Consider the following 26,969-nt stretch of genomic DNA (forward strand, 5'->3'; position numbering starts at 1 on the left):
GTTTCTCTGAATTGGAACATTTTCGACCGTTGGGGTTAAATGTATGGACGAGAGGCAAGACCTTCAGAAATGTGAAGGTTGCAGTGAAGTTAGCTTTTTTTAATGCAGTGTTATGTCCTTTGTGGTGATGTCACCATTGCTACACAGAATATAAAAATGTCAAATGGATTTCCTAATCTACAGTTCGTGTGCCTTTCCAACGATCTGTCATTTGTAATGCGATTACAGTAAATTAAGTGTATAACTTACTATAAAATTGTTCTTAGATCTTTTATGTCTTAATTGTTTCTATAAATGGTTTGCTCATTAAAAAACAATTTAACAACAAATGGTATCTACTGTGGTCTGGCACTGGTATATTTATAGAATTAGACGCGTCTTCAGCAATTAAACATGAAACAGAAAATAAATTTGCAAGATGGAATGATGTTGTTTTGGGCTGCTGCCATTTATTTTACCCACCTGGTGGTTTTGCCATTTCTGTATGACCTCTGTTGAACTTTTTTATTCCCTAAAGTTCAGCTGAAAACAAGGAATTCAAACGAGACAAATCCAGTCAGTTCGTGGGCAAAGGTGTTGGGATTACTCACATGTTTAGTAGTAGCCCTGTGATGTGTGGCTTACTCTGATCCCAGATGTTTTTGCAAATGTGGGACAATATCTCATTTTGGAATGCGGTCCTTGAATTTTCCATTTGAAAACTCATAAAGCCAAAAGGGAACAGCATTGTTTGGCCACCAAAGATCCAGAAGATTAGCTTATACTTCAGATATGATGTGTGTTACATAGAATCCATCTACATTAAGCCCACTTTGAGAAGATATATGACACTGCAGTTTACGTTCCTGTGTATTGACTCATGGAGACTCTCTGATGCTTCGTGTTTACTGTCGTCGCTAGCTAAAGAGATAAATAGTGCCCTGTGATGCATGGTAACCCTATAAACAGAACTTTCGGAGAGTGACGTGTTGGCCTAACATCAAACCGCAGTTAAAGCCGAGCTCCAGTCTTGTTCTTCGTGCTGCCCATCAACCAGAACGGCAGTATTTGTTATAATGTCTCACTCTCCAGTGTCTCATTCAGCACATTTACTGTATAGAAAATGTGTTGCACACTCGTTTTGTATATGAACACTATTGATTCATAGACAGATAGTGTCTTGGCTCTCATATTACAAGTTGTCATAACATCGTATGTCAGTGCTGTGGGTTGAATCAGCTGTGATAAGTGCAAAGATGTTGTACATTAAAGTCATATGTCTTCCATGACTGGTGAAAGAGTCGCTAACAGGCACTGCTCTGCTTTCTGACTCATTAATCATAGCTTGGCGAATAATGTCGATTGCTGCGACACATATGTCTTCAGGTCCGATCAGCGTCGGGTTCAGGTTGTGTGGTTTCGCAGCAGGAGAGGTTGCCGATGATCAAAGCTGACGGGGAAGTGGTAAGTTGACTGCGGTGTTTGGTCACCATCACAGGGCAACAGAATAATATGAAAACAACATTTTTATCCAGCTTGTTTGTTTCAAAGTTCACTCTCAATTTATTTCTCATTTTTCTCACACTCTCTGGGCCTGCCTGTGGAAAACAATAACGACTCGTGGTTTTTAATAGACCCAAAGAATGACATTCAGAAACCTCAGAAACTTGTGGTGTTTTGAAGAAGCCTGGGATGACAAACTGCACTTTGAAAAAGTGAGCCAAGAAAAAAGAAAAAGGGCAACAGACGTGTGCGAGTCTGCAGGAAGTCTTCCAGATGCACCGTGTCAACGAGTCGAGCTCTAATTGATTTAAGATTGCTTAATTTTGTTCTGATTAAAGAGTGATCCTGTTCAGCTCCTTTCTTCTTTTGACTTTATTTATTTGGCTTTGGCTTAGACGCAGCTGGCCTCAATGTGTCGATGGTTCGGTGCCCTCTGTGAATGTCTGGCGCTCTCGCTTCAGTTTATTTTTGTTCCGACAAGTTCTTTTTATTTCATGTGGAGATCTGAGAGGTGACTGCACAGTGGGGCAGTCATCAGAGACAGTGTGTCACAGAGCAGTCCAACATGTAAAAGACAAGGTCTGCATGGGGAAACACAAACTTGCATGCAACTTCCAATGTATGGAAAAAATGCTGTTGGTGGAATATCTGCACCAACAGATAAGACACAGAAATGCACCACAGTGAAAAAGTACTTGTACATAGTCATTTATAAGGCTGGGTTGTGAAAGTCTTTCTGGGCATCTTCCAAAGTTTAACAGTGCACATATTGCCCAGCAAAAGAGAATAAACAGACTTTGGAAGATACCTCATTGGTGAGATGAACCCATTCTCTTGCGCTTATCCTTGTCAGAGTCGCAGGGGAGCTGAAGCCTATCCCAGTGACCTGGGAACTGTCATGTTCCAGCTGTGTGCAGGCAGGGATTGGACCCAAACACAAACTCACTGAGACACGAGGAATAAACTCAAAAGCACTGCTCTGTTGCAGGAGAACGGGGAAAACAGAACTAAACCAAGCTGGGAAATGACTAACTGAACCGCGAGGAAACACAGGGAAACAGCCATGAGGGGCGACGCGACACGGAACAGAGGGAGACTCTGACATAAATACACAGGAGGTAATGAGGGAAGTGGAAGCACACAGGGAACACAGCTGAGAACAATTACACTTGACAGGACGGGGAGGACACGAAACTAGAAACGCTGACACCAAGATGTGGACTTTAAACGTAACACAGGAAGTACACAGACAGCCTGGAGAGAGAGAGGGAGAGAACATGAAGAAATACACGAAGGGGAGAGGAAAACACGGAACACAAGGAGTGGGAGCAAAGCACAATAACTCACATAGGCAACAACACAGGGGGAACATGCAGGCAGAGAAGATTAAACACAGAACAGAAGGCACAGAGAAACATGAGGGGCAGGGGATCAAAACCTAGGAACCGTAGAATAAATCACAAATGAACCTGACATAATCCAAAGATCACAAAGAACTGAAAACGCTGGGTCAGGAGCAGTGTTGGTCAAGTTACCTGAAAAAAGTAATCTGATTACAGTAATCTGATTACTTTTTTGCACAGTGATTCTTGTAGAGTTGATGTGGATGGCATGCCTGGGATTATTGTCATGTTTTTTGGCCCAGTTTTAGCTGGCTTCACATTAAGAATACTTTGGTATACAGAGGTTTCAGTAACGGGATTGTGCCGCTGTCCCGTTCTTCAAATCAAGGCAAAATCATCCTCATTGTGCTCGACTGTTGGTTTGAGGTGTTTTGGTTAATATGTGGTTTGCTTTTGCCTGACTGATATAGGAAGACTGATGCCAATAAATTCAAACTTTAAAAGCCAATATTCTAAATCAGAATACTGATTGATTTAGATATGCAAAACATGAACAAATTTCTCTAACGGTTATTATGTGTAGTTATTTATTTACTTGTTTACGCTTTGCCTGACTGTTCAGATGAGCAGGTTGTTACGTTTGTAGCATTCCACACGCGTTACCAAGAAGGAAGCTGCAGAGTGCCCTCTAGTGGACAAATAATGCAACTTAGGATGTTACAAGTTGAACGGTATTTCTCGCAATCTCTTCTTTACATTTTAAGACGTACATTATTAGCAGTTACATATATTGATGCTGATAGATGGCAAATAGATAATTTTAGGATCCACTATGTACCCACTGGTTTTTATATTTTTAATGCTGTCTGAATGAGAGTGTACTTTCTTTTCCCCATGACTGTATCGCAACTATGAATTACAAGCTTTACCCCCCTTACCTTTCCGTGCCTTTTTCCATTTTGTTTTTCACCCCACTTGCCTTGCTTTAAGCCTTGCCTTAATTACCTTGAGGAAGCTTGTGTGATTTCGCACCATATAAATAAAATTGATTTGAATTGCCTCCCTCAGCCTCTCAGTTGATATGAGAAGCACATTGTCACTGTGTCCAAACAAACTTTTACACGAGTTTACAAAGCGCAATCAAACAAAACAGACGAGTGCATTTTGGAACTGGCCTTTGTTCATGCAGAAATGTTGGCAGAGATCACTTAGACTTGGACACAGCTTCAGTTCTTCTTTCTCTGTCCTCACTCCCTCCCCCTCTCCAGCCTGGAAACTAAATGAACCAGTCATATTATGACAAGCATTAAACCATGAGATTTGCTTGAAATAGTGTTAGGAAGTGCAATAAAAACAAAGCTGAGGGTTCAGCGAGGACAACGTGACTTCTGTGCTATTCTTAAACCACTTTATTTACGCATTTACTGGAAGCTCATGCATTTATAAGGCCAGGACACAATGCTTGTCTAGACTCCCATTCATGCGCCATCTACAGTAGCCTACATTTGGTAAAAATGCAGTGCAGTTAAGGTCAGTAGAATAAAAGTCTGAAGTCTAGTCGAGTCTATGGAGTTTCATTTTTCACAGTTTAAGCTTTGTGATTGCATCTTGTGGTTTAGCACGCTCAGAGAGAGGGATGTGCACCTGCCAAACTAGTCAAAACCACCTTGTGGTAGTCTCTTGCTACAGCAGGAGTCCATGAGGACATTTGATGATGTTAGTGATATGATATCACTGACATCATATGATGTCATGCACACACAAACTAAACACAAAATAACCGCTCGAGTACTATGTACTTTCTATCTGATATTTAAACACCAATGGATACATCAGAGAGCAACAAGAGGTCAGAATCTTGCATGCAGACCGGAGAAGCTAGGCACCGAACCACCACCTTTCCGATTAGTCACTGACTTACTCTACAGCCACCCCAATAATACATCTTTAGAATGACCTAATTGTGTTGTTTATGTCATTCAAGCAGTTACTACAAAGACAGAGTTCCAGTTTGCAAATGCTTTTTCGAAGCTGGAAACTATATAAATGATTTCCCACCAACACAGCGGCCCATATATTACACATATGTACTCTTTTTTATGGCCTCCCTTTAAATGAACATAATATAGGGCTCTGTAACTAGAGGAGTGTCATGTCTGGTGCATTTCTTGTTCTTGTTTTTCTGTATTCCCTGAAGAGCCTCTCTCTTTAACACCATGTGGGGGGCGACCTTAGTAAACAGTGCAAGACACAAGAGGAAAGACCTACCTGTACCTAAGAGGAAAAACCTCTTAGCAAAATCACAGTTTCAGATGCTAGCAGACAGGCTGGTCACACTATGCTCAGAGTTTTACATTTGATACTGAACAGAAGTATATCGTTTGTGCAGAGCAGCGGGTCTCATGCTAATATACAGGAACTCACAAAGACATCCGTTCATTCAGTGGAAGGTATATGTGAAGGTCCTATGGACCTGTCTCTTGATAGTTATTGTCTGAACTCTCTTATCTGACATTAGAAATTAAGGTGCTGTGTTCATTTTACTAAAGCTGAAAGGTTCTTCTAAGTGTAAATAATTACCAGCTTTCCTTTTCGTTATGACAGACTTTCCAAAGTGTTCCTTTCTGAATTGGAGTAAATATGGCTGTTTTAAAGGTGCTGTGGCGGTTAGTACTGTTTCATCATAGCAAGAAGATCCTTGGTTCAGCTCCTGCCTGGGGCTTTTTGTGTGTGTGGAGCTTCCATGTCATGGTACTCTGGCTTTCTCCCAGAGTCCAAAGATATGGATGGGTCCGGTTAATTGGTGAGTGAAAGATAGGCAGCTTGTCCTGGGTGTACCCTGTCTCTTGCCCTTTACCAAGCAGAAGGATATGGGTGGATGGCTTATTTGCTTTGAGATGAGGTTAGCTGGTGTGCTTTGCTTGCCATTTATGTAAGCTAGGTAGAACATTATAAACTTAAATGTATTAACTCTCATCAGAGGCAAGTCTTGTTTTATTAGGCAGGACAATGCCAAACTACATTCTGCAAATATGTATATACGTATATATATATATATATATATATATATATATATATATATATATATATATATATATATATATATATATATATATATATATATACACGTATATATATATATATATATATATATATATATATATATATATATATATATATATATGCACCCCTAATACATATATATATATATATATATATGTATTAGGGGTGCATATATATATATATATATATGCACCCCTAATATATATTATATATATATAATATATAATATATATTATATATATATAAGGGGTGCAACGATATTCGTATCGATATTGAACCGTTCGATACAGTACTTTCGGTTCGGTACGCATATGTATCAAACAATACAAAATTTTTAATTTATTTTATCAACTTTCCTTCTGACGATGCTGTCTGTGTTGAGCGCTCAGTGAATCTGCGCTCGACAGTGCAGCAGTCGAGCGCAGATTCACTGAGCGTAGGGCAAGCTAGTGAGACAGAAGTTAAGCTCTCCTTGCAACATGGCAAATTGAACCTCCCCCATCCTCATTCAGATCTGGCGTTTGGAACTATTTTGGTTTTCATGTGACGTATGACCCTGAAGGTAAGCGCGTCATGGACTAAAGTAAAGTATGTTGGATGTGCCATGCAATGCTCAATTACATGGGTGGGAACTAGTGTGTTAGCGCAGTTAGCTCGTTAACGTGTTGGCCGTCCAGCCCCACGCTCAAGGCGATCCGCGGTAGCTCGTTAACGGAGATTTGCCGTGTTGTGGCGTTAAGGTCATTTCAATGAGATTTACGCTGACAGCACTAGTGGGAACACAACGAATATGACTGCACATTTACTCCAACATCATCCTAGTGCAAAGACAAGTGGAAGCAGACAAAAACAACAAGCATGCATGCTACAAACTTTACCCGAGTCATTTAGACAGCCGTTAGCACAGGATTCTCCTTATGGGGACCTGATATGTTTAATATGCTGCTGAGAATATAGCCCAGAAGAAGCTATAGTATAGCTTTTATTTTGGAAAGAGCCATTTCTCTGTAATAAACTCTCTTTTCCAAAGATGAGTGATTCCTCAATCAGATACAGGGCTCGCAAAATTTTTCCAGTCGGGCTACCAAAATCTATCTCTGCCCTGCCCGTCGGCCTATCGCAGGAAGGAAAAATATATGTCAATGCTTTTGCATTCTTTCAGAAATGTAGCTGGGTAATTATGTCATTGGCATCGGTGAGCCACTGTCAATATGTGACATATTGAAATCGCGTTTGAATTTGCGCTTGTTTTTTGCTTTCACTTTGCAATCCTGCGAACTGTGTATAGAGAGCGACAGCACTGATCTGTGAGTGATGATAATTTGTGCACCAATTCCTCTGACATCGTCTTATTAATCATTAGCTTACTATGCAAACATGACAAGTGAAATCTCCTGCAGCTTAAACATGTGAGAGGTTGATCGCGCAGAGAATCGCTGAGCTTATGTGTGTGTGTGTGTGTGTGCGTGTGTAAAAGCAGCAGGATATATATTTTAGTTCTGCTGAGCCAAATAAGACAGGTCAGGGTGAAGAAGTGACAGCCAAAGAAAAGCTTACCACAAAACGGAGAAGTTATGACAAATCAGACTATAAGGCAAAAAGAAAGTGCAGCTTTATGGTTTCATGGACAAAAGAATTTCTGTGGCTGCGATATGATGAGCTAAATAACCAGGGCTGCACATAAGTGGTCCGCAGGTGTGCATTCGCTGTCAAAATAAAAAACACGCACAAGGGTTAGGGTTAAATTTAAAAACTGTACTTTTGAGTTAAAATATATATTTATAATTTTAATAAATGACAAATTAAAAGGGCATGAACATTTTTTTGTATCGAAAAAATATCGAACCGTGACACCAAAGTATCGAACCGAACCGTGAATTTTGTGTATCGTTGCACCCCTAATATATATATATATGTATATATATATATATATATATATATATATATATATATATATATATACATACCGTGCCCCTGCACGGTATGTACCACCGGCAGATAGAGGAGGTGGCTGATATCCAGAAATCCTACCAGTGGCTGGACAAAGCTGGACTGAAAGACAGCACAGAGGCACTAATCATGGCAGCACAAGAACAAGCTCTAAGTACAAGATCCATAGAGGCTGGGGTCTATCACACCAGGCAAGACCCCAGGTGCAGGCTGTGTAAAGATGCCCCAGAGACAATCCAGCACATAACAGCAGGGTGCAAGATGCTAGCAGGCAAGGCATACATGGAACGCCATAACCAAGTGGCCGGCATAGTGTACAGGAACATCTGTGCCCAGTATAACCTGGAAGTCCCGAGGTCAAAATGGGAGATGCCACCAAGGGTGGTGGAGAATGACCGAGCTAAGATCCTGTGGGACTTCCAGTTACAGACGGACAAAATGGTGGTGGCTAACCAACCGGACATAGTGGTAGTAGACAAACAGAAGAAGACGGCCGTAGTGATCGATGTAGCGGTTTCGAATGACAGCAACATCAGGAAGAAGGAACACGAGAAGCTGGAGAAATACCAAGGGCTCAGAGAAGAGCTCGAGAGGATGTGGAGGGTGAAGGTAACGGTGGTCCCCGTGGTAATCGGAGCACTAGGTGCGGTGACTCCCAAGCTAGGCGAGTGGCTCCAGCAGATCCCAGGAACAACATCGGAGATCTCTGTCCAGAAGAGCGCAGTCCTGGGAACAGCTAAGATACTGCGCAGGACCCTCAAGCTCCCAGGCCTCTGGTAGAGGACCCGAGCTGGAAGGATAAACCGCCCGCAGGGGCGTGCTGGGTGTTTTTATATATATATATATATATATATATATATATATATATCTATATATATATATGTATATGTATATTTAAAGCAAGGTTCACTAATAACAGTCTAATTTAGCTTACCTAAAGTCCAGACCTGTCAACCACTGAAAATATTTGACAAATTATAATTAGTGCTGTCAGCGTTAATCTCGTTAAAATGACGTTAACGCCATAACCGCATTAACAGCTTCAACGCATTAGCGCAGTTAGCTCATTAACGCGTTAGCGCCGTGCAGCCCCGCGCACGGGGCAACAGCACTGCCACTGACAGCACTAATTATAACAGAAAGAAAAGCTCCATGTTTGATCCCCTCAGTCTCCCAGCACGTATGACATCGCCTCTCGTCTGTCTGTCCTTCCTTCTGCCTGTGTTTGTGTAACCTGTCTGCACTGTCTGTTACGTCAACTTCACCACCTCAGACTAAACACAATGCAAAGTCTCTTTCTCTCTCTCTCTCTCTCTCACACACACACACACACACACACACACACACACACACACACACACACACACACACACAAACACACACACACACACACACACACACACACACAGGGGTGGCCCTGTTTGATCCCTCTTAAAGTCAGTCAAGGGTGTTACATGTTTCCAGTTCACTTCAGGCCCATCAACATGCCCCATTGGAAATTTACTGGCCTTTCAGCAGCACAGTCGGGCCCTATAAACACACTCGTGCACTACCAGTGTGCACTAACACACACATAGACGCAACGACACAATGCAGACACTCACACCAACACACCCCTGTCACCCCCTTTTACAGTGCCTGAAGTTTGGTTCGGCCGCCCGCTGTGCCAGGGTCGGCCCCTTAGGACAGCGTGCCTGCCCTTTCTCCCAGTCTGTGTGTGCACGTGTGCGTGTGGCCCTCGCATTCCTGACTCTGGTGTCATCCGTCTCATCAGACATTTCCCGGCACATAAACTCTCACTGACACAAGTTTATTTATGAAGTCTAATGGGCTGTTATTCCAGCACGCTGTCGTGGCCGACTTTATCTTGCTCACTTCCCTTTATGTCTCTCTCTCTCTGTATCTCTCCATCCAAACAGATGTGGATGAGTGTCTGGACAACAACGGTGGATGCCAGCAAGTGTGTGTTAACACCATGGGGAGCTATGAGTGTATGTGCACAGAGGGCTTCTTCCTCAGTGACAACCAGCATACCTGCATCCACCGCTCTGACGGTAAGACATCAGTGGAGAAAGAGTGCAGTCCACAGTGAACTCTCACCGTGGACCGCACACAAAACACTTTTTTGTTGCTGTGAGGCAACAAGTCTAATTCATATGATGGTTCATTGGTTTTGAATCTTGACTTTTGAAGCACATGGCTCAACTAGCAACATCAAATTATTTGTTCTAAGACAATAACTGTAACTGACCAGTGATGTCGTAGATTTGCAGTTTGAGCAACACTAAACGTGATAGTGCTCGTGATAGTGCTAATATAAATGTGAATATGTGGAATAAAATTCATTGTAAAATTCCAGAATTTACATTTTCTATCACAGATAATTATGATGATGACCTTTTTTCCAATGTCATGAGCACCAAACCAAGTCTTGATAAGGAGGATAAAAATAGCTCATAATCATGATGTGAAGCTTTTCCCAGTCAGTCCAGATGGGAATATAATTTTGAGGTGTCAAAATCCAATGCAAAACTTTATGGATCTGGAAAAAGAATTGCCACATAGGCATGAAGATGTAGGCAGGCTATTGGACAAACTGTGGCAAACAAGCTCTGTGTTTAATTATTCCTCCAATTTAATTCAATTCAATTCAGTTCAGTTTTATTTATACAGCGCCAAATCACAACAACAGTCGCCTCAAGGCGCTTTATATTGTAAGGTAGACCCTACAATAATACATGCAGAGAAAAACCCAACAATCATATGACCCCCTATGAGCAAGCACTTGGTGACAGTGGGAAGGAAAAACTCCCTTTTAACAGGCAGAACCAGGCTCAGGGAGGGGCGGGGCCATCTGCTGTGATTGGTTGGGGTGAGAGAAGGAAGACAGGATAAAGACATGCTGTGGAAGAGAGACAGAGATTAATAACAGGTATGATTCAGTGCAGAGAGGTCTGTTAACACATGTTCAGTGAGAAAGGTGACAGGAAATGCTCAATGCATGATGGGAATCCCCCAGCAGCCTACACCTATTGCAGCATAACTAAGGGAGGATTCAGGGTCACCCGATGCAGCCCTAACTATATGCTTTTGCAAAAAGGAAAGTTTGAAGCCTGATCTTAATCCAAACTGGAAGCTTCTTCTACAGAGGAGGGGCCTGAAAACTGATTCCATTCCATAAAATTATTTCTCTTGACTGTTTTCATCACTCAGTTTTGTGTTTCAGCCGAGGATTTTGACTACAACCTAGGAAGGTAGACAGAACATTTTGAATTCAGTAAGACAGTCACAGAACCCCACAGCCACCCTAGCCTTTGTTGATGAAGAAAACACAACCACTGAATACAAATACAACCACAACAATGTATGCCACCTTGCAGGAGATCTAGATGCTGAGAATAAAGAAACCCATCTGCACATCATAAAACCTATTGTTCAGGCATTTACACACCAGATGTGTAACATCTGTGTGCATTAAAAATATTTTGAGTCAACTAAATAGCGTCACCTGAGCAGCCGTCGACACTGACCATGTAGTCTGATCATTTTTTCTGATCCTAATCAACAGATCTGAGCAAGTGCACACATGACTCAACGTGCACACCAGTACTGAATATACAAATTGTAGAATAATACAATTTTACCTGAGACAAGTAGCTAGATGCTGCTCTGTGTCTGAAGTGATTTCACTGCCTCCTCAGAGGCAAAACTCGGTAGCTAAAAAGCTGCAACAGCCCCAGTATGATCCTAAGATATGTAAGAAAGTGGCCATGATACAGCTTCAATTCCTGAAGCAAACCTTGAAATTCTCCCTGTTGCTTCCTTCTTGTGAGTTTTGGATGAACTGCTTCCTTCTCGTTTGGAAACATCAGTACCAGCTCATCATGGCTTCATATTGACTTCATTTTCTTCACAGTGCTTTCTTTGAGGAGATAATTTTCACAAAAACATGTTCGGTTTGTACATGACAAGTTCATATCTTGAAAATTATGAATTTCGTGTCGCTTTCACAACATGATTAGGTTGTAACGGCCTTTGCTCTACACTGCTGTAAAACGTATTTGCTCTTTACCTGGTTACTTTTTTTGCTTATTTGTCACACTTACATGTTTCAGATCATTAAGAAATTGTAAATATTAGACAAAGATAACCAAAGGAGACAACTTTCAGTTTTTAAATAGTTCTTTTATTTAAGGGAAAAATCCATCCAAGCTTACCTGGCCCTGTGTGAAAAAGTATTTGCCCCCTAAACCTAATAACTGCTTTACCACCCTTAGCAGCATCTTTAGCAATATCTTGCATTCAGTCTTTCACAGCGCTGTGGAGAAAGTTTGCCCCGTTCTTCTTTTCAGAAGTATTTTAATTCAGCCACACTGGAGGGTATTCATGTATAAGCAGAGTGTAAAATTGATTGGATTGCAGTTTTAAACAGGACCATACTCCTCCCGATCAACTACGGATGCTCCCGGTGCCAGACATCCACAATCCATCAAACACTGTGTGCAGGCTGCCGTCGAATACAAGCTGGCGGGAGGTACGCAGTTGGTTGGAGAGCGCAGTGGACTGGAAGAAACACGGTTTAACTGCGACATGTGAAAAGTTCAGTGTATCCTGGAGCAATTTTAGTTTTACAGCGGAGAGTCCTAGAAAGAGATTTCAGGAGAACCACCCTTCTCTCACCTTGGGAGTAGCAGGGAGGCCAGCGAGACGTCCTTTCTGTTCATTTGTGTGGAGAAGGCGGGCTCTTGTCTGTGCCCACAAACATGCGAGGCTTGTAACCTAGGGGCACTTTGAATGGAGAGAGACCTGTTGCAGATGAGGTAAGTGACTTATGCGCACATTCAATCCATCCGTCCATTACTTGAGCCAACACAGCGGAGGTCTGCCTTCCACTCTTGGTTTAATCTTTCTGTTTGTCCGCAAATCCGGAACTCAGGTTGGCTCCGAGAGGTGAATGGAAAACCTTCCATAACTGGGATATGAAGCGGGTTGTCGGTCTGACACAATCTCCAAAGGAATGCCATTGAGCCTGAAAACATGTTCAAGATGGAGATTAAACGTTTCAGTGGCAGGAGTTTGATAATTTAGAGAAGGAACTATGAAATGTCCTGATTTAGAGAATCTATGGAAGAAGGCCTGTGACAAGGATCCAGCTTAAACTCCCAGGATTATCTTCCCCACTGTGTGTGAGCATGCAAGAACGCTCTCTGGCTTAAGATCATCTCTATCAGGTGAAAACTCATGGGAAGGGGCATCAGGCTTTATATTCCTTGACCCTGGATGATAAGAAACGGAGCAGCTGAACAACCAAAGAGCAGAGACCAACATGCCTGAATTCTGCCTTTGGTGTTCTGCACATAAGTCAAGTTCCTATGGTTAGTCCATATTACAAAATGTTGCTCGACCCCCTCTAAGTCCTCTGAAAACACAACTTAGAAAAGTTACTGAGGGTGTGTGAAACACATAGAGACGGATCTCAGTTAACTGCTGCAGCATGCTGAATACAAAGATGTTCAGAAAGTGTCCGAGGACATCAGTTACTAGGACATGAAACATGGTGGGGGAGTGTTTCGTTAGTCCAACAAGCACCACCAGGTATTCAAAGTAGTCCAGTGGTGTGTTGAATTCCACTTGTCCCCTTCTGACTAAAGATGGAGGGGCTTGAAAGCAGAACTGTTTCCTGGCAGTGGGTATTTCTTTTCTTTCTTTCTTTCTTTCTTTTTTTTTTTACAGTGATCTAAGGAAGTCCATAAATGGCCTGAGAGTCCTATCCTTTTTGTCCACAAAGAACAACCCTACGCCCACTAGAGATGAGGTGGGCCTGAATATACTTCTCATGAATATACTTCTCAATCGTCTCTCTTTGCAAAGTCAGCTGGGCAGATCCTAACAGAAGGAAAGGGGCAAATACTTTTTCACTGAAAATCACAGAATGAAAATGGCAGTTTTGCTATTGGAATGATGGTATAGCCAATGATAGTGATGCTCAAATGGGAAACATGAAATGTTCCTGGAAAACATTTTATCTTTAGATTGTGATGCTTAATGTGAGTTAATACAATTCAATATAAGGCCTCAAGGGCTTTATAGTTTAAGGTAGAGACCCTAATAAACCCAATGAGCAGATGATCTCATATGAGCAAACACAAGACGATAACCTCTGGCAGAACTGGGCTCATGGAGGGAGAGCCACTGCCCTTCCTGACAGACATGCTGTGGAAGAGAGCCAGAAATCAGTAATAACTAATGAAATGCAAAGTGGAATATAAATATCCAGGTAAGGAAATCCCCAAAAGTTGATTCTCTTTATCTGGACGTAGCGTTTTCAGTGGGAGAAACGTTTCGTCATTCATCCAACTGACTTCTTCAGTCTCAGCTGACTGCAGGTTTAATCAACCTTTGTAAACAATGCATTTGCACAATGACTGAAACTAGCAGCAGAACAGTGGCCTGTAGGTCTGTTTCTTGATCCCTGAAGACGTCATGTAGATGAGTGATGAAACGTTTCTCCCCAAGTCCAGATGAACAGAATCAACTTTCTGGGGCATAACTAAGAGAGATTTCATGTTCACCTGACCCAAGAAACAGTCACTATATATATAAACTACTATGCTTTGTCAAAAAGGAACGTTTAAATCTAATCTAAAAAGGAAAGGGTGTCTATCTCCTGGATTCAAACTGGGAGCTGGTTCCACAGAAGAGTGTCCTGAAAGGTGAAGACTCTACATTTTTACTTTGAAATATCTCAGGAAGCCCTAGTAAACCATCAGACTGAGAGCAGAGTGCTCTATTGGGCTTATACGGTACTATGAGGTCTTTAAGAAAACATGGTGCCTGATTATTCAAGACCTTGTGTGTGTGAGGACAAGGACTTTAAATTTAACAGGATCCAGTGAAGTGAAACCAGTACAGGAGAGCTATGTCCCTGTCAGTACTCTCTCAGGTGTTTTGGATCAAAGGCTTTTCAGTGAGCTTTTAGGACAGTCTGATAATAATGAACAGGAATTTATAAGAATTTAGCAACTCTGATGCCATTATCAATATTTCTTATTCTTATTATTTTCTCAAAATAATATGTAATGTAATATCAAAGACCATTAACTGCAGACTGTGTGGTCAAATGTTTGTGATGTTTTCCTGTCTTTGTTGTGAAGTGTTGGGGTCATTAGTCAAAAAAACAGTAATGTATGTTACACATATTAAACAGAACTCTTAAATACAGTACTTTACTTAATTGCTCCCAGGAGAAAGCCATTTGTTGCACTATTCCTATATTATTTTTGTGTTTCTCCACAAAATGACCCAAAATGCACTGGCTTGTAATTACCACCGTCCCACACACCAACACAAATCTCTATCCTAATGAGATCCACGTGTCATCTGTCTCTTAGCTTCACTGTGATGAGCTCTGAAACCTGACTGGAACTCTTCAAATAAACTGTTTCTCAGCAGTGATGCAATAACGTAACAGCTTAAATTTGTTTTTTAGTCCTAAAACGTTTTTTGTTTTTTGTTCTTACGAGCTCTTCAGCCCGCTCAACGAAGCCTGGAAAACACACGGCGAGTTAAAGAGAGCCACGTCCACTGTACTGTACTTTAAGACACATTCGGTCAGGATTAACTGAAGAAATACTGTGAACATTTGGGAAGTTTTCATTTTGTTTGATAACACAAACTTGTGAAGGAGAATCTTTGTATTATCATATAAATATTTAGTAAGTCGGCCATTTAATAGTTGATGTTTCTTTGCTGTTACTTGGCTGTTTGAGTCAGAATCAGTGAATGAATAACAGTTAGCACATTGTTTTAGGTCTTTCCAAATGTTTAGAGCTGAGCTATTCATGCTTGTCAAGTCAAGTCAAGTTGGCTTTATTGTCACTTCACCCATATACAGTTAGTACACAGTGAAGCGAAACAACGTTCCTCCAGGACCAAGGTGCTACATGCAACATAAATTTACAACATAAATAAACAGAAAACACTAAACTAGCTAACTAAGAGGCCTAGTTAGCTGGCTAGCAGAGACAAGACAGACTGACCTAACATGAATTACAACATAGATTAACAAAAACTAACTATCTAACTATCTAAGGAAGACTTTTTTTTTTCATGTTAACAGACAGCAGACAACAAAGTGCACGTGCAAATGTGCACGTAAATGGTGCTCAGTAGTCGATGTAGTCGATTTTGATGTAGAGTAGAATTTAATGTGGAGCATTAGAGGGAAATGGGAGACAGAGTGTCCAATATGATGTCTTTTTGCAATTCTTTTTGATTTTCCTTCCTAGTTTTTAAGTCCATCACAAAAATAAAATAAAAAACATGCAAAAAAAAATTATGTAAAGACCACAGAAGACTAAATTTGTGTGCATAGTCAGCAGCACGCACACAAATGAGACTGTGTAGGTTAATTTGGCACTTTTTACAAACATTAGAAAGCATACTATGTGCTGATTGTGCAAGAGACCATTTTTTTAGTTCAATAAACACTTGTTGCAATATCACAGAGCAGAAATTGTGCACATTTTCATGCATAACAGACTGCACTTATGATTAAGTAGATTAGACATACCCTCATCAGATCTGACAAATTAATCTGTGCTACTCTTGGTAGATTGGCTAAAGTACTATACTATGTACTGTCAGTAAGACCTGCAGCTGTTTAAAGACAACTGGCATTATTATATCCTTATCTTTGTCCACTTCTATGCTGCTCTTTGCACTTAGGAGCATAAACAGTAACTCAGTTTGGTGTTCAAGACAGCTGCTGAGCTGCGACCTGCACAGTGTCTGTTTATGAACACAAAATGCTGCTGCATGAAGAGGCAGATGAAACCGTGGTCTCGTACGATGTTACATCTCTCTTCACTTGCATCCCAGTCACAGAAGCGTTGGTAGTTTGTAAGAGATCACAGGATGACCCCAACCTCAGCAACAGGACCGCTCTCAGCATCGACCAAGTCTGTTTGAACTGTCTTCATTCCACCTACTTCACATACAAGGGTCAGTTCTACAGGCAGAAACATGGGTGTGCCATGGGCTCCCAGTTTCACCCATCGTGGCCAATTTGTACATGGAAGAAGTGGAAAAGAGGGCTTTGCTATCCTACCCTGAAACACCACCACTGGTTCAGGTATGTGGATGACACCTGGGTGAAAATCAAATCTCAGGTCGTTCCACATTTCACGGATCACAGTAACCTGGTGGACCGACACATCAAATTCACCAGGGAGGATATGAAAAGTGGCAGGTTAGCCTCCTTAGACTGTGAGATTTCCATCAGTAATGGGGGACATCTAAAAGCTGACGTGTACCGGAAACCTACGCATATGGGTCAGTATTTAAGGTTTGACTCTCATCATCCACTGGAGCACAAACTGGGCGTCATCAGGACGCTACAACACAGAGCAAACACCATCCCCACGGACACAGCAGCCAGGGAGGCAGAAGAACATCAAGAAGGCCCTGAGTAACTGTGGTTATCCCAGCTGGACTTTTGTCAAAGCTGATTAAGGAACTGACCCCCCAGCCCTTTGTTCCTTCAGTGGCCTGGTTTCAGTCATTATGCAAATGTCCTGTTTATACGATTGAAACCTGCAGTCAGCTGAGACTGAAGACGTCACCTGGATGAGTGACGAAACGTTTCTCCCACAAAACGCTACGTCCAGATGAACAGAATCAACAGTTTCTGAGTCACATTTCTTTACGTTGTCCTTCCAAGGAGTCAGACTTCCTTATCATTTTTAAAATGGTCTGATCAATCAGATTGACGACCTGTCTAGAGTGCACCTGCCTCTCACGCTATGACAGCTACTATAAGTTAAAGAAAATGGATGGATGGGCAGTATTTCATCAGGCTTTCTGAAGCTCTTTCATAGTTTTTCCTCAAATACAAACTAAGCAAGCTTCCAGAATGGTTTGATGCCTAAAGGACTTTAGTGAACTTGAAGTTCTGTAAGTAGACTGTAACAACAATTCACTACGATGTAGGCACTCACAGAGCTCCTTTATGAGTTACTTTTGGCTAACAAGCCAAAATAAGTTAATGCTGAGACATATAAAAAAGAAAATGAATTTGGTTTGTGTTCGCATGTTTGACTTGCTTTATTTTTTCAGTTAGTTAAATTTTACAGTGTTCAGTTTTCATGGTTCTTGTCCAAGTGTAACCAATAATGGCTTAAGGTGGTAGCACATTCTCACTTTATCATTCTTCCTCCCCATGCTTGCTACAAGATCCTGCCCCTGACCAAGCTATACATGGAAACCGCATTTGTATAATTCCTATCACTGCTGCAGATTATAAGGAAATATTTTATGGATTAAAGGCACAAAATCACAGCAACAACTGCCTCAAAGTGACTATAAGAGAAAGCCCCAACAATTAGCTGCTTAACAAAAAGTGAGGTTTGTATCTGTGGCACATTCTCTCTGTCTGCTCCTCCTGTTTGCAGGACAAGAGACCCCAAAACAAAACAAAACAACTAGTTGAAAAATACGTGAAAAACTGAAAGGTGCATTTTGTTGTGTTCAATATTGTAAACTTATTGTGAAAAGTAACAAGCACAATGATTTAGTAGAATCTGTAGTACTGGCCCTGTATTTACTTGGTGTTGGATTGATACCAAAGTTTGCAGCATCGCAGGGCATTAGTCATTTTGTCTTTGGTAAAGTGCAATGGTTAACATCCCAGAGAACACCTCAGGCTGTAAGTGCAACAAATATCAGTCATTTAGCAAGATGCTATCCTGATGTTTGCTGCTATTACAGTTATATTTGTACATTTGAAATTACTTTTTAAATAGTAAATATTCTGAATTAATTATTTACATCCTCACTGTGAACACATCACAGAGATAAGACAGAAAAGAGGAAGTCTTGTGAGAGGTCATCATAATACTGATCAAATACAGGGAGTGCAGAATTATTAGGCAAATGAGTATTTTGTCCACATCATCCTCTTCATGCATGTTGTCTTACTCCAAGCTGTATAGGCTTGAAAGCCTACTACCAATTAAGTATATTAGGTGATGTGCATCTCTGTAATGAGAAGGGGTGTGGTCTAATGACATCAACACCCTATATCAGGTGTGCATTATTATTAGGCAACGTCCTTTCCTTTGGCAAAATGGGTCAAAAGAAGGACTTGACAGGCTCAGAAAAGTCAAAAATAGTGAGATATCTTGCAGAGGGATGCAGCAGTCTCAAAATTGCAAAGCTTCTGAAGCGTGATCATCGACCAATCAAGCGTTTCATTCAAAATAGTCAACAGGGTCGCAAGAAGCGTGTGGAAAAACCAAGGCGCAAAATAACTGCCCATGAACTGAGAAAAGTCAAGCGTGCAGCTGCCAAGATGCCACTTGCCACCAGTTTGGCCATATTTCAGAGCTGCAACATCACTGGAGTGCCCAAAAGCACAAGGTGTGCAATACTCAGAGACATGGCCAAGGTAAGAAAGGCTGAAAGACGACCACCACTGAACAAGACACACAAGCTGAAACGTCAAGACTGGGCCAAGAAATATCTCAAGACTGGTTTTTCTAAGGTTTTATGGACTGATGAAATGAGAGTGAGTCTTGATGGGCCAGATGGATGGGCCCGTGGCTGGATTGGTAAAGGGCAGAGAGCTCCAGTCCCACTCAGACGCCAGCAAGGTGGAGGTGGAGTACTGGTTTGGGCTGGTATCATCAAAGATGAGCTTGTGGGGCCTTTTCGGGTCGAGGATGGAGTCAAGCTCAACTCCCAGTCCTACTGCCAGTTTCTGGAAGACACCTTCTTCAAGCAGTGGTACAGGAAGAAGTCTGCATCCTTCAAGAAAAACATGATTTTCATGCAGGACAATGCTCCATCACACGCGTCCAAGTACTCCACAGCGTGGCTGCAAGAAAGGGTATAAAAGAAGAAAAACTAATGACATGGCCTCCTTGTTCACCTGATCTGAACCCCATTGAGAACCTGTGGTCCATCATCAAATGTGAGATTTACAAGGAGGGAAAACAGTACACCTCTCTGAACAGTGTCTGGGAGGCTGTGGTTGCTGCTGCACGCAATGTTGATGGTGAACAGATCAAAACACTGACAGAATCCATGGATGGCAGGCTTTTGAGTGTCCTTGCAAAGAAAGGTGGCTATATTGGTCGCTGATTTGTTTTTGTTTTGTTTTTGAATGTCAGAAATGTATATTTGTGAATGTGGAGATGTTATATTGGTTTCACTGGTAAAAATAAATAATTGAAATGGGTATATATTTGTTTTTTGTTAAGTTGCCTAATAATTATGCACAGTAATAGTCACCTGCACACACAGATATCCCCCTAAAATAGCTAAAACTAAAAACAAACTAAAAACTACTTCCAAAAACATTCAGCTTTGATATTAATGAGTTTTTTGGGTTCATTGAGAACATGGTTGTTGTTCAATAATAACATTATTCCTCAGAAATACAACTTGCCTAATAATTCTGCACTCCCTGTATAGTAAGAGCATGTGAGCTGAAAGCAAGGCCAGGCTGCTGGACACGAAACATCAACTCAGTCAGCAATAATATGCAGTAACCTCTTTCACATTTTTAAGGCACTAGTATGCTGTTCCAGATTGTTCTTCCCCACTTTTACCCATTCCTGTTTACAGCCCTAACATTTTCTGTTGTCCATCCATCCATCCATCCATCCATCCATCCATCCATCCATCCATCCATCCATCACATCCATCCATCCATCACATCCATCCATCCATCCATCCATCCATCCATCCATCCATCCATCCATCCATCCATCCATCACATCCATTCATCCATCCATCCATCCATCACATCCATCCATCCATCCATCCATCCATCCATCCATCCATCCATCCATCCATCCATCCATCCATCCATCCATCCCTCCCTCTTCCGCTTATCCTTTTCAGGGTTGCAGATGGACTGGAGCCTATCCCAGATGTCGTAGGGTGAGAGGCAGGGTACAGCATGGACAGGTGGCCAATCCGTCGCAGGGCTAACACATAGACACGGACAACCATTCGCACCAGTTTTTTTTTCTATTGTAACTAAAGTAATTTAAAGTAACGTAATGTAAAGTTATTTTAGACGTTGTAGATTATAGATAACTATGTGAGCGCCCATAGTGAGAGCACTGACATTCTGACTTTCACACTTAGGCGAGATATGGATCGCGTGACATTTGATGCCAGCTGTGGTTCTTTAAATCCTTTGAAACTATCCTGCTGTTGTAACCCATTCAATCTGTCACATTTAATATCCACTCAATGTGTGGTGGCAAGGACCACTGAAGGACCAGTGATCCTGACACGGACAGGGGTTGCTTTCTCTTCTCGTTCTATAAATGCAATAAATGGGCCTATGAATGAGCACAGTGTTGCAATCAGGTTCAAAGACACATGAGAAGACAGTCATCTGTCTTCTATTCAGTGACACATAAAGGGGACACTGGGGCAAAGTGCTGAAGGGTGAGTTAAAGGAGAGAAAAGTGAGGTAAAAGGAAAAGGCAGAGATAGACTGGCCTCTCTGTGCTGTCCCTCTCTAGCCTGAGTGGTCACAGTGTTGGTGTGGTCAGGGTGAAGGCACGTAGGAGCTAGTATCAGGATGTTAGAGGATTCTCTGTTGAGATGTTCGGAGAGAGATCCACAAATAGATGTGTGTTTGCTCACTGGAAACACCATAAAATGCCTGTCTTTTTGCTCTCTCCACATCTTACAAAAGGGGAAGCAGATTCAGGTGACAGCTAGGGACACTTCCTCTTCTTCATTTCTGTGTAATGTAGCCGACGAAGTTTGGTCAACTATCCACAGCGCAGATTATCATGTATTTGAAAAACTGAATGATCCATTTCATTTAATCCATTCATTTATGTTAACACTAAATTTGTTTTTCATCGATGCTTTTAGGAATCCACCTTAACAGAGAAACAGCACCTTCTCAGTCTCAGTACTTCTGGTCTTCCTGTCTGTCCACCCCGTCCTCTGTGCTGTGTACTTTTTAGATTGTGTAATCCCTGCTGCTGTCAGGGGGATCTTCATGGTAAACAACCAGTGAAGATGCTTGTGGTATATTTCTGCTGCCCTGCTCTTGCTGGCTGTCTCAAGCCTTTAACCGCCACTGCACCGCCCCATCCAGAGCTCCTCAATCAAGAGCTTGTCTCCTGAACCTCTCACTGGACAGGAATAGCAGCAGCATCCCAATATCCCACAGGAATCTCCCTGCACATTTCCAAGCCCACCTTCCCTAATCCTGTATCTTCTCCTTCTTCCTGTTCTTTATGTAATCTGTACAAGTTCTGCAGATTACACAAAGAACGCAGCTTTTTATATCTCATACTGATGCTGTGATGACCCAGATTTCATTTTCTGCTTCACTATATGTCAGAAGATGCTGAACAGCATTTATTTCAGAGCATTAATGAAGAATTCTGCATCTTAAAAAAATCGTACATAATGTACATAAAAGACAATGTCCCGCTTGGGCCGTTTGTCCCACTTAAGATGTCCAACAGTTCCACCAAAGAGACATTCTTCTTCTAAGCTTCTCACATGGTTTCAGTTGAATAACTAATAACTAAATTATATAGTATTTGTAAAATAATATTTTATAAATCAGTGATTGACAGTCCTCAAATGAAAACAGATTCATGGAGCAGAACTTTCCTTTTCCTTCTTTTCCTTTCCCGTTAGTCATCTAATAGCCTCTTAGCTATGTGGTGACTCTTTGGAGCGTCTCCAACCACTAGTTTGCAGAAAATTAACTATTTCTAAAGTAGGTCAAACTATTTAAAAGCAACTGAGCCCCCAAAAAACTGTACTCTGTAACTAGATAGATAAAAATGTAACTTTATGTGGTGCAATATAGAATTTCTTTAAGCTCTGGTATTTTCAGGATATTATGTTGGTGATCATTTGTAGTTCACCTGACGGTAAATGCTGAGTCAGATTATCTGCCTCAAAATGTATTTATGGAAACATATTATATGGGTTTGTGATTTGTTTAAAGATTTGTGAAGACCAGTAGAAATGAACAGTTCCTGCACTTCACAACGATCTACACTGTATGACCAGCGTGAGTATGAGCAGCAATTTTTCACACCAGACAGAGTGAGAATCTCCAACCTTCCATTTATTTCACAAAGTCTTCAAAGAGTTGATCACAGTGCAGAAACAGCACTATTGGAGGTTCTTATGGTCTCTGACAGTGGACTCATCTCAGACCTCTGTGCAGCATTTGATGCTGCTGAACACAACGTTTTACTGCAGAGATTCGAACATACTGTAGGTATTAAAAGTTTGAATCATTTCTAACAGACTCTAGAGACAAACGATTAGACATACAACTGTTTGGTGTTTGTAAAAGCAGAGGAGTCTGTGTGAGAGAAGGAGAGACGCTGTGTGTTAGGTTGTTGCTTTGCATGTGGTAAGTGTCAGCTCGCGGCTCATTTCTTTCTTCCTGACACTCGGCTGGGGGATAATAAAGCCTAGCAACAATTGTTTGTTCCATTATGGTGTGTTTTCCACTCTGTTGTGCTTCATAGCTCTGTCTGAAGCACATCCAGACGAGAACCAAACTCTGGCCTGCGAGCTCCCAATTTTGATTTGGGAAGTAGCCCTCCCAGCAAATGTTCCCGATCTGTCATGACGTGAGAAAGCTATGACAGCATGAGTCAGGTATGGCTCAAAGGCCCAACGGTGACATGCGTGTTGAACAGAGAGGCTATTTTCCATTTTGGGGATTTCGAAAATGGGAGATCTGGATTGTCAACTGGGGCTTTGGGTTACCTGCTGACTTCAGGCTAAAGCTTGTGCCATCAGTTATTTAGCCATCATTTAATTAAACCAGTGAAAGTTTCACGTTACTGTCTGTGACCCTGACTTTTTATGATTTGCAGCAGCAGTGCAGAGGTTGATTAGTTGCAGTGTAGTATTACAGAATAAATTGATGCTTCTGAGCTGACTGAGGTCTTCTCTTTGTCTGATTTATTTATTGTGCCTTTTGGACAATGTGGCCTCAGCCAAACACAGTGAAAACAATATGCTTGTAAATTCTTCTCGGAGCTCAACACCAAAATTCCTGGCAAAGTTGGACTTGGCAGTAGGTTGGGAATTTTAAACACCATTTCATGCGGACGCCATGGTCGGCTGAATCTCTGTGAACTGTGGAACCCAAGGACTTGAGGATTTTTAATATTGGGTAAGAAAAATACGCTGCTAGAAAGAAAGAATCACGATGCTGATTGTTAGTTATCAAGATACATTTTAACGATTCTGCGTCTGAGTGTTTCCATGAAGTCAGTTTTCAGCCTCACAGTTGTGCGCGAGCTGTCCTGTGTGTTTTACAGACTGAACCAGCAGAGACCAGTTTTGGAAACCCCTGCAATCTTATGAACTTTAGATAAGATTCGATTAGATAGAACTTTCTTAATCCCTCGGGTGGTTTCCTCTGGGAAATTCAGTAACAGTGGTATAAGTACAGCTGAGTGCGCAAAGCACCGCCGATCTGCAACCATGTTAAATCCACCTGCTTAATATTGTTAGTTTGTGGTTAGTTTGTGGTTACCCTAAACACCTTTGATGCCTCAGTGCATGTGTTTTCCTACAGGTCTCTTCTTTGGTAGACACTGGTCATTGCGTACTAGGTTAACCCCACAATATCTTCAACAAGCCAGTGTTGGGATTGTTGGTAATGTATTACCCATTACATTTCTTAGAAGTAATCTGCTACATTACTCATTAGATTACTTTCTCATGACTCTGTAAAGTGACCTGAAATGCAGTGTCACCTAATTACCAGTTAACAATATAAACCTACAGTCTCACACATCAACACAAATCCCCAATAAAGATGATGAGGACCTTTCTTTCAGTTTTTTAGGTATGGACACTAGGAATGGGAATTGATATGAATTAAGCAATTCTGATTCCATTATCGAGTCACTTATCAGTTCCATTCGGACTCTAAGCAGAATATCAAACACATTATATTAATGCAAATTAATTGTGTGATGTGTGGTCAAGTGTTTGTGTGTTGGAGGCATTTCCCCTCTTTGTTTTGATCAGTGTTGGGGTTGTTACTCAAAAAATGTTTTACACATATTACACACAACTCTTCTTAATAAGAAGGGAGGATGGTACTTGATTACTCCGAGGGGAAAGTAATTTTTTATACTTCTCGTTGTATTACTTTCTCGTTTCTCTGTAAAATGGCCTGAAATGCACTGTCTCCTAATTATGAGTTAACAATATAAACCCTATAGGGTCCAGTCTCACACACCAACACAACTTCCTGTCCTAATGACAACAGACGTGTGATCTTAGTATTTACGTATGACTACAAAGCCCACCTTTGTAAAGGAAGCGAGGACATGTTTGTAAGTGTAATGCAACTAAATTTACAGTATCATGTTACATTAATGGTTTGTATTTACTGCAGCGTCCTTTGTTTGCTGATGCTTTTTACCCCCCACGTGTGAACGGCTGATGGGGTGTTGTCATCACCCTGCAGGTGAGCAGCCAAGATTGTGAATGTGATAACTCGAGAACAAAGCCTCATAGAAGGAAATCGATAGCAAAGGCATCTACTCAAAATCTCAGGCAACTTCGAATTTCAGTGATCTTGAACTCAAGTTTTCAGAAAATCTTGTGAATGGAATAACTCAAGTCAGATGTCACACAGGTGTACCTGCTTCTGGCCGCCAGCAGTATTTTTAGCATTTTGAGTGTAAGCTGACGTTTCTGTAGTGTGGTTACATCGATAACCAGATGGCAAAAAGGACAGCCCTTTGCCAGTCAGAGCAAGCACTTGGCAATGGTGGACAGGAAAACTCCCCTTTAACAGGACAAGATCTTCGGCAGAACCAAGCAAGGACGGGGTTAATGCAGAAGAGCATAGAGAGACCATGAAAAAGAAAAAGGACAAAATAGGCAAATGTTAGATATCTTTGGTTAATCAGTAAATAAAATGATTATTAAAATGATTTTTTCCTTCTTATTCCTGTCATCAATTCACACTTTTAGGCACAAGTAACTTTTTCAAATGCAGGATTTTAAACAGCTCGACAAAGACAAATAAAATGTTTCTGTGTGGTTTGGTACATAATCTGTCTTTCTAGCTAAAGATGGACAGGCTGCATTTTAGAAACAATGTATGACGAGGAGGACAGGTGATTGTGACGATTCTGGATGGGTGCAGGTTGGGGTGTCTGCAGTCATTGCTATATTAGGACCTGATAGTAGCAGATGGCACCCAAAGACTTTTGGATTGTAAGTTGTGTAATGTTGGTGTCAAACATCTAAGAGATTTGTCTGAAAAAAAAGTTCATTTAGATAATGGTTCAAAATTACTGGTCCAATGGGACTGATGAGTCAGAGGAGATGATTCTAGAAGGACTTTGGTTGGACTCATCTATTTGAATTTATATGGGTTTGAAAGTAGTCATAATATCTATGTAACATGTGCTTATATATTGTAGAATATAGCTGGCTACATCAACAAAGAGCAGTAAAGCTCAGAGCCAGTAGCAGCACGGGTCAGTGGACCACAGTCTGTCCACCATGAAAGCAAATAAATTGAAGCTCACAGTAGAAATTCTTATGTGACTTTTTTGTAAGTGAGTCATTTCTCGTGGTGCATTGCTCCACTGGAACTTAGCGTCCCCCCACCTGTAGATCCTGCTTTAAGCCCAGGATACAAATACATGGAGTTAGGACACGAAGTCCTCAAGCACCCCGAGCCTATAGCAGCATAACTAACTAATCGAGTTGGGAATTATTTGAAATAATGAGATAATCCACACAATGTATATATATATATGCACATATTGTACCGTGTCAAGAGAGAGAAGGAAAGAGAGCAGTGGGAGCAGGCTGTGGGGGAGGTGTGTATGTTTGGGTAGAAAAAGAGAAAAATAAACAGTGAGAAAAACATAGTGGATTGGAGCAGTGCTGTTTATTTGGAGCTGTGCGAGGAGAGGAAGCAGACTGAGGCTAAGGTTGTTGCACAACAGTCACACACACACACACACACACACACACACACACAGTGACTCGCACACATACACATCCTCTTCATGACAGAGGAATTCTCAGTTTAAACAAACCATAGCAGGAAATTGGAGGTACAGAGAGCTTTTA

At 41.4% G+C, this 26,969-nt stretch overlaps 1 protein-coding gene across 2 annotated transcripts in view; it reads left to right on the forward strand.

Annotated features, from left to right (window-relative positions):
- The window catches only part of scube1 (signal peptide, CUB domain, EGF-like 1), a 120,086-nt gene that overhangs the window by 27,482 nt on the left and 65,635 nt on the right, over positions 1-26,969 (forward strand). For both annotated transcript variants that reach the window (XM_026146357.2, XM_026146358.2), the window contains exon 4: positions 9,758-9,892. In XM_026146357.2, the coding sequence (XP_026002142.2) occupies positions 9,758-9,892 (135 nt within the window). The remainder of the gene's footprint in view (positions 1-9,757; positions 9,893-26,969) is intronic.

The sequence above is a fragment of the Astatotilapia calliptera genome, chromosome 17 (assembly GCF_964374335.1).
Source record: "Astatotilapia calliptera chromosome 17, fAstCal68.1, whole genome shotgun sequence".
NCBI classification, from domain to species: Eukaryota; Metazoa; Chordata; class Actinopteri; order Cichliformes; family Cichlidae; genus Astatotilapia; species Astatotilapia calliptera.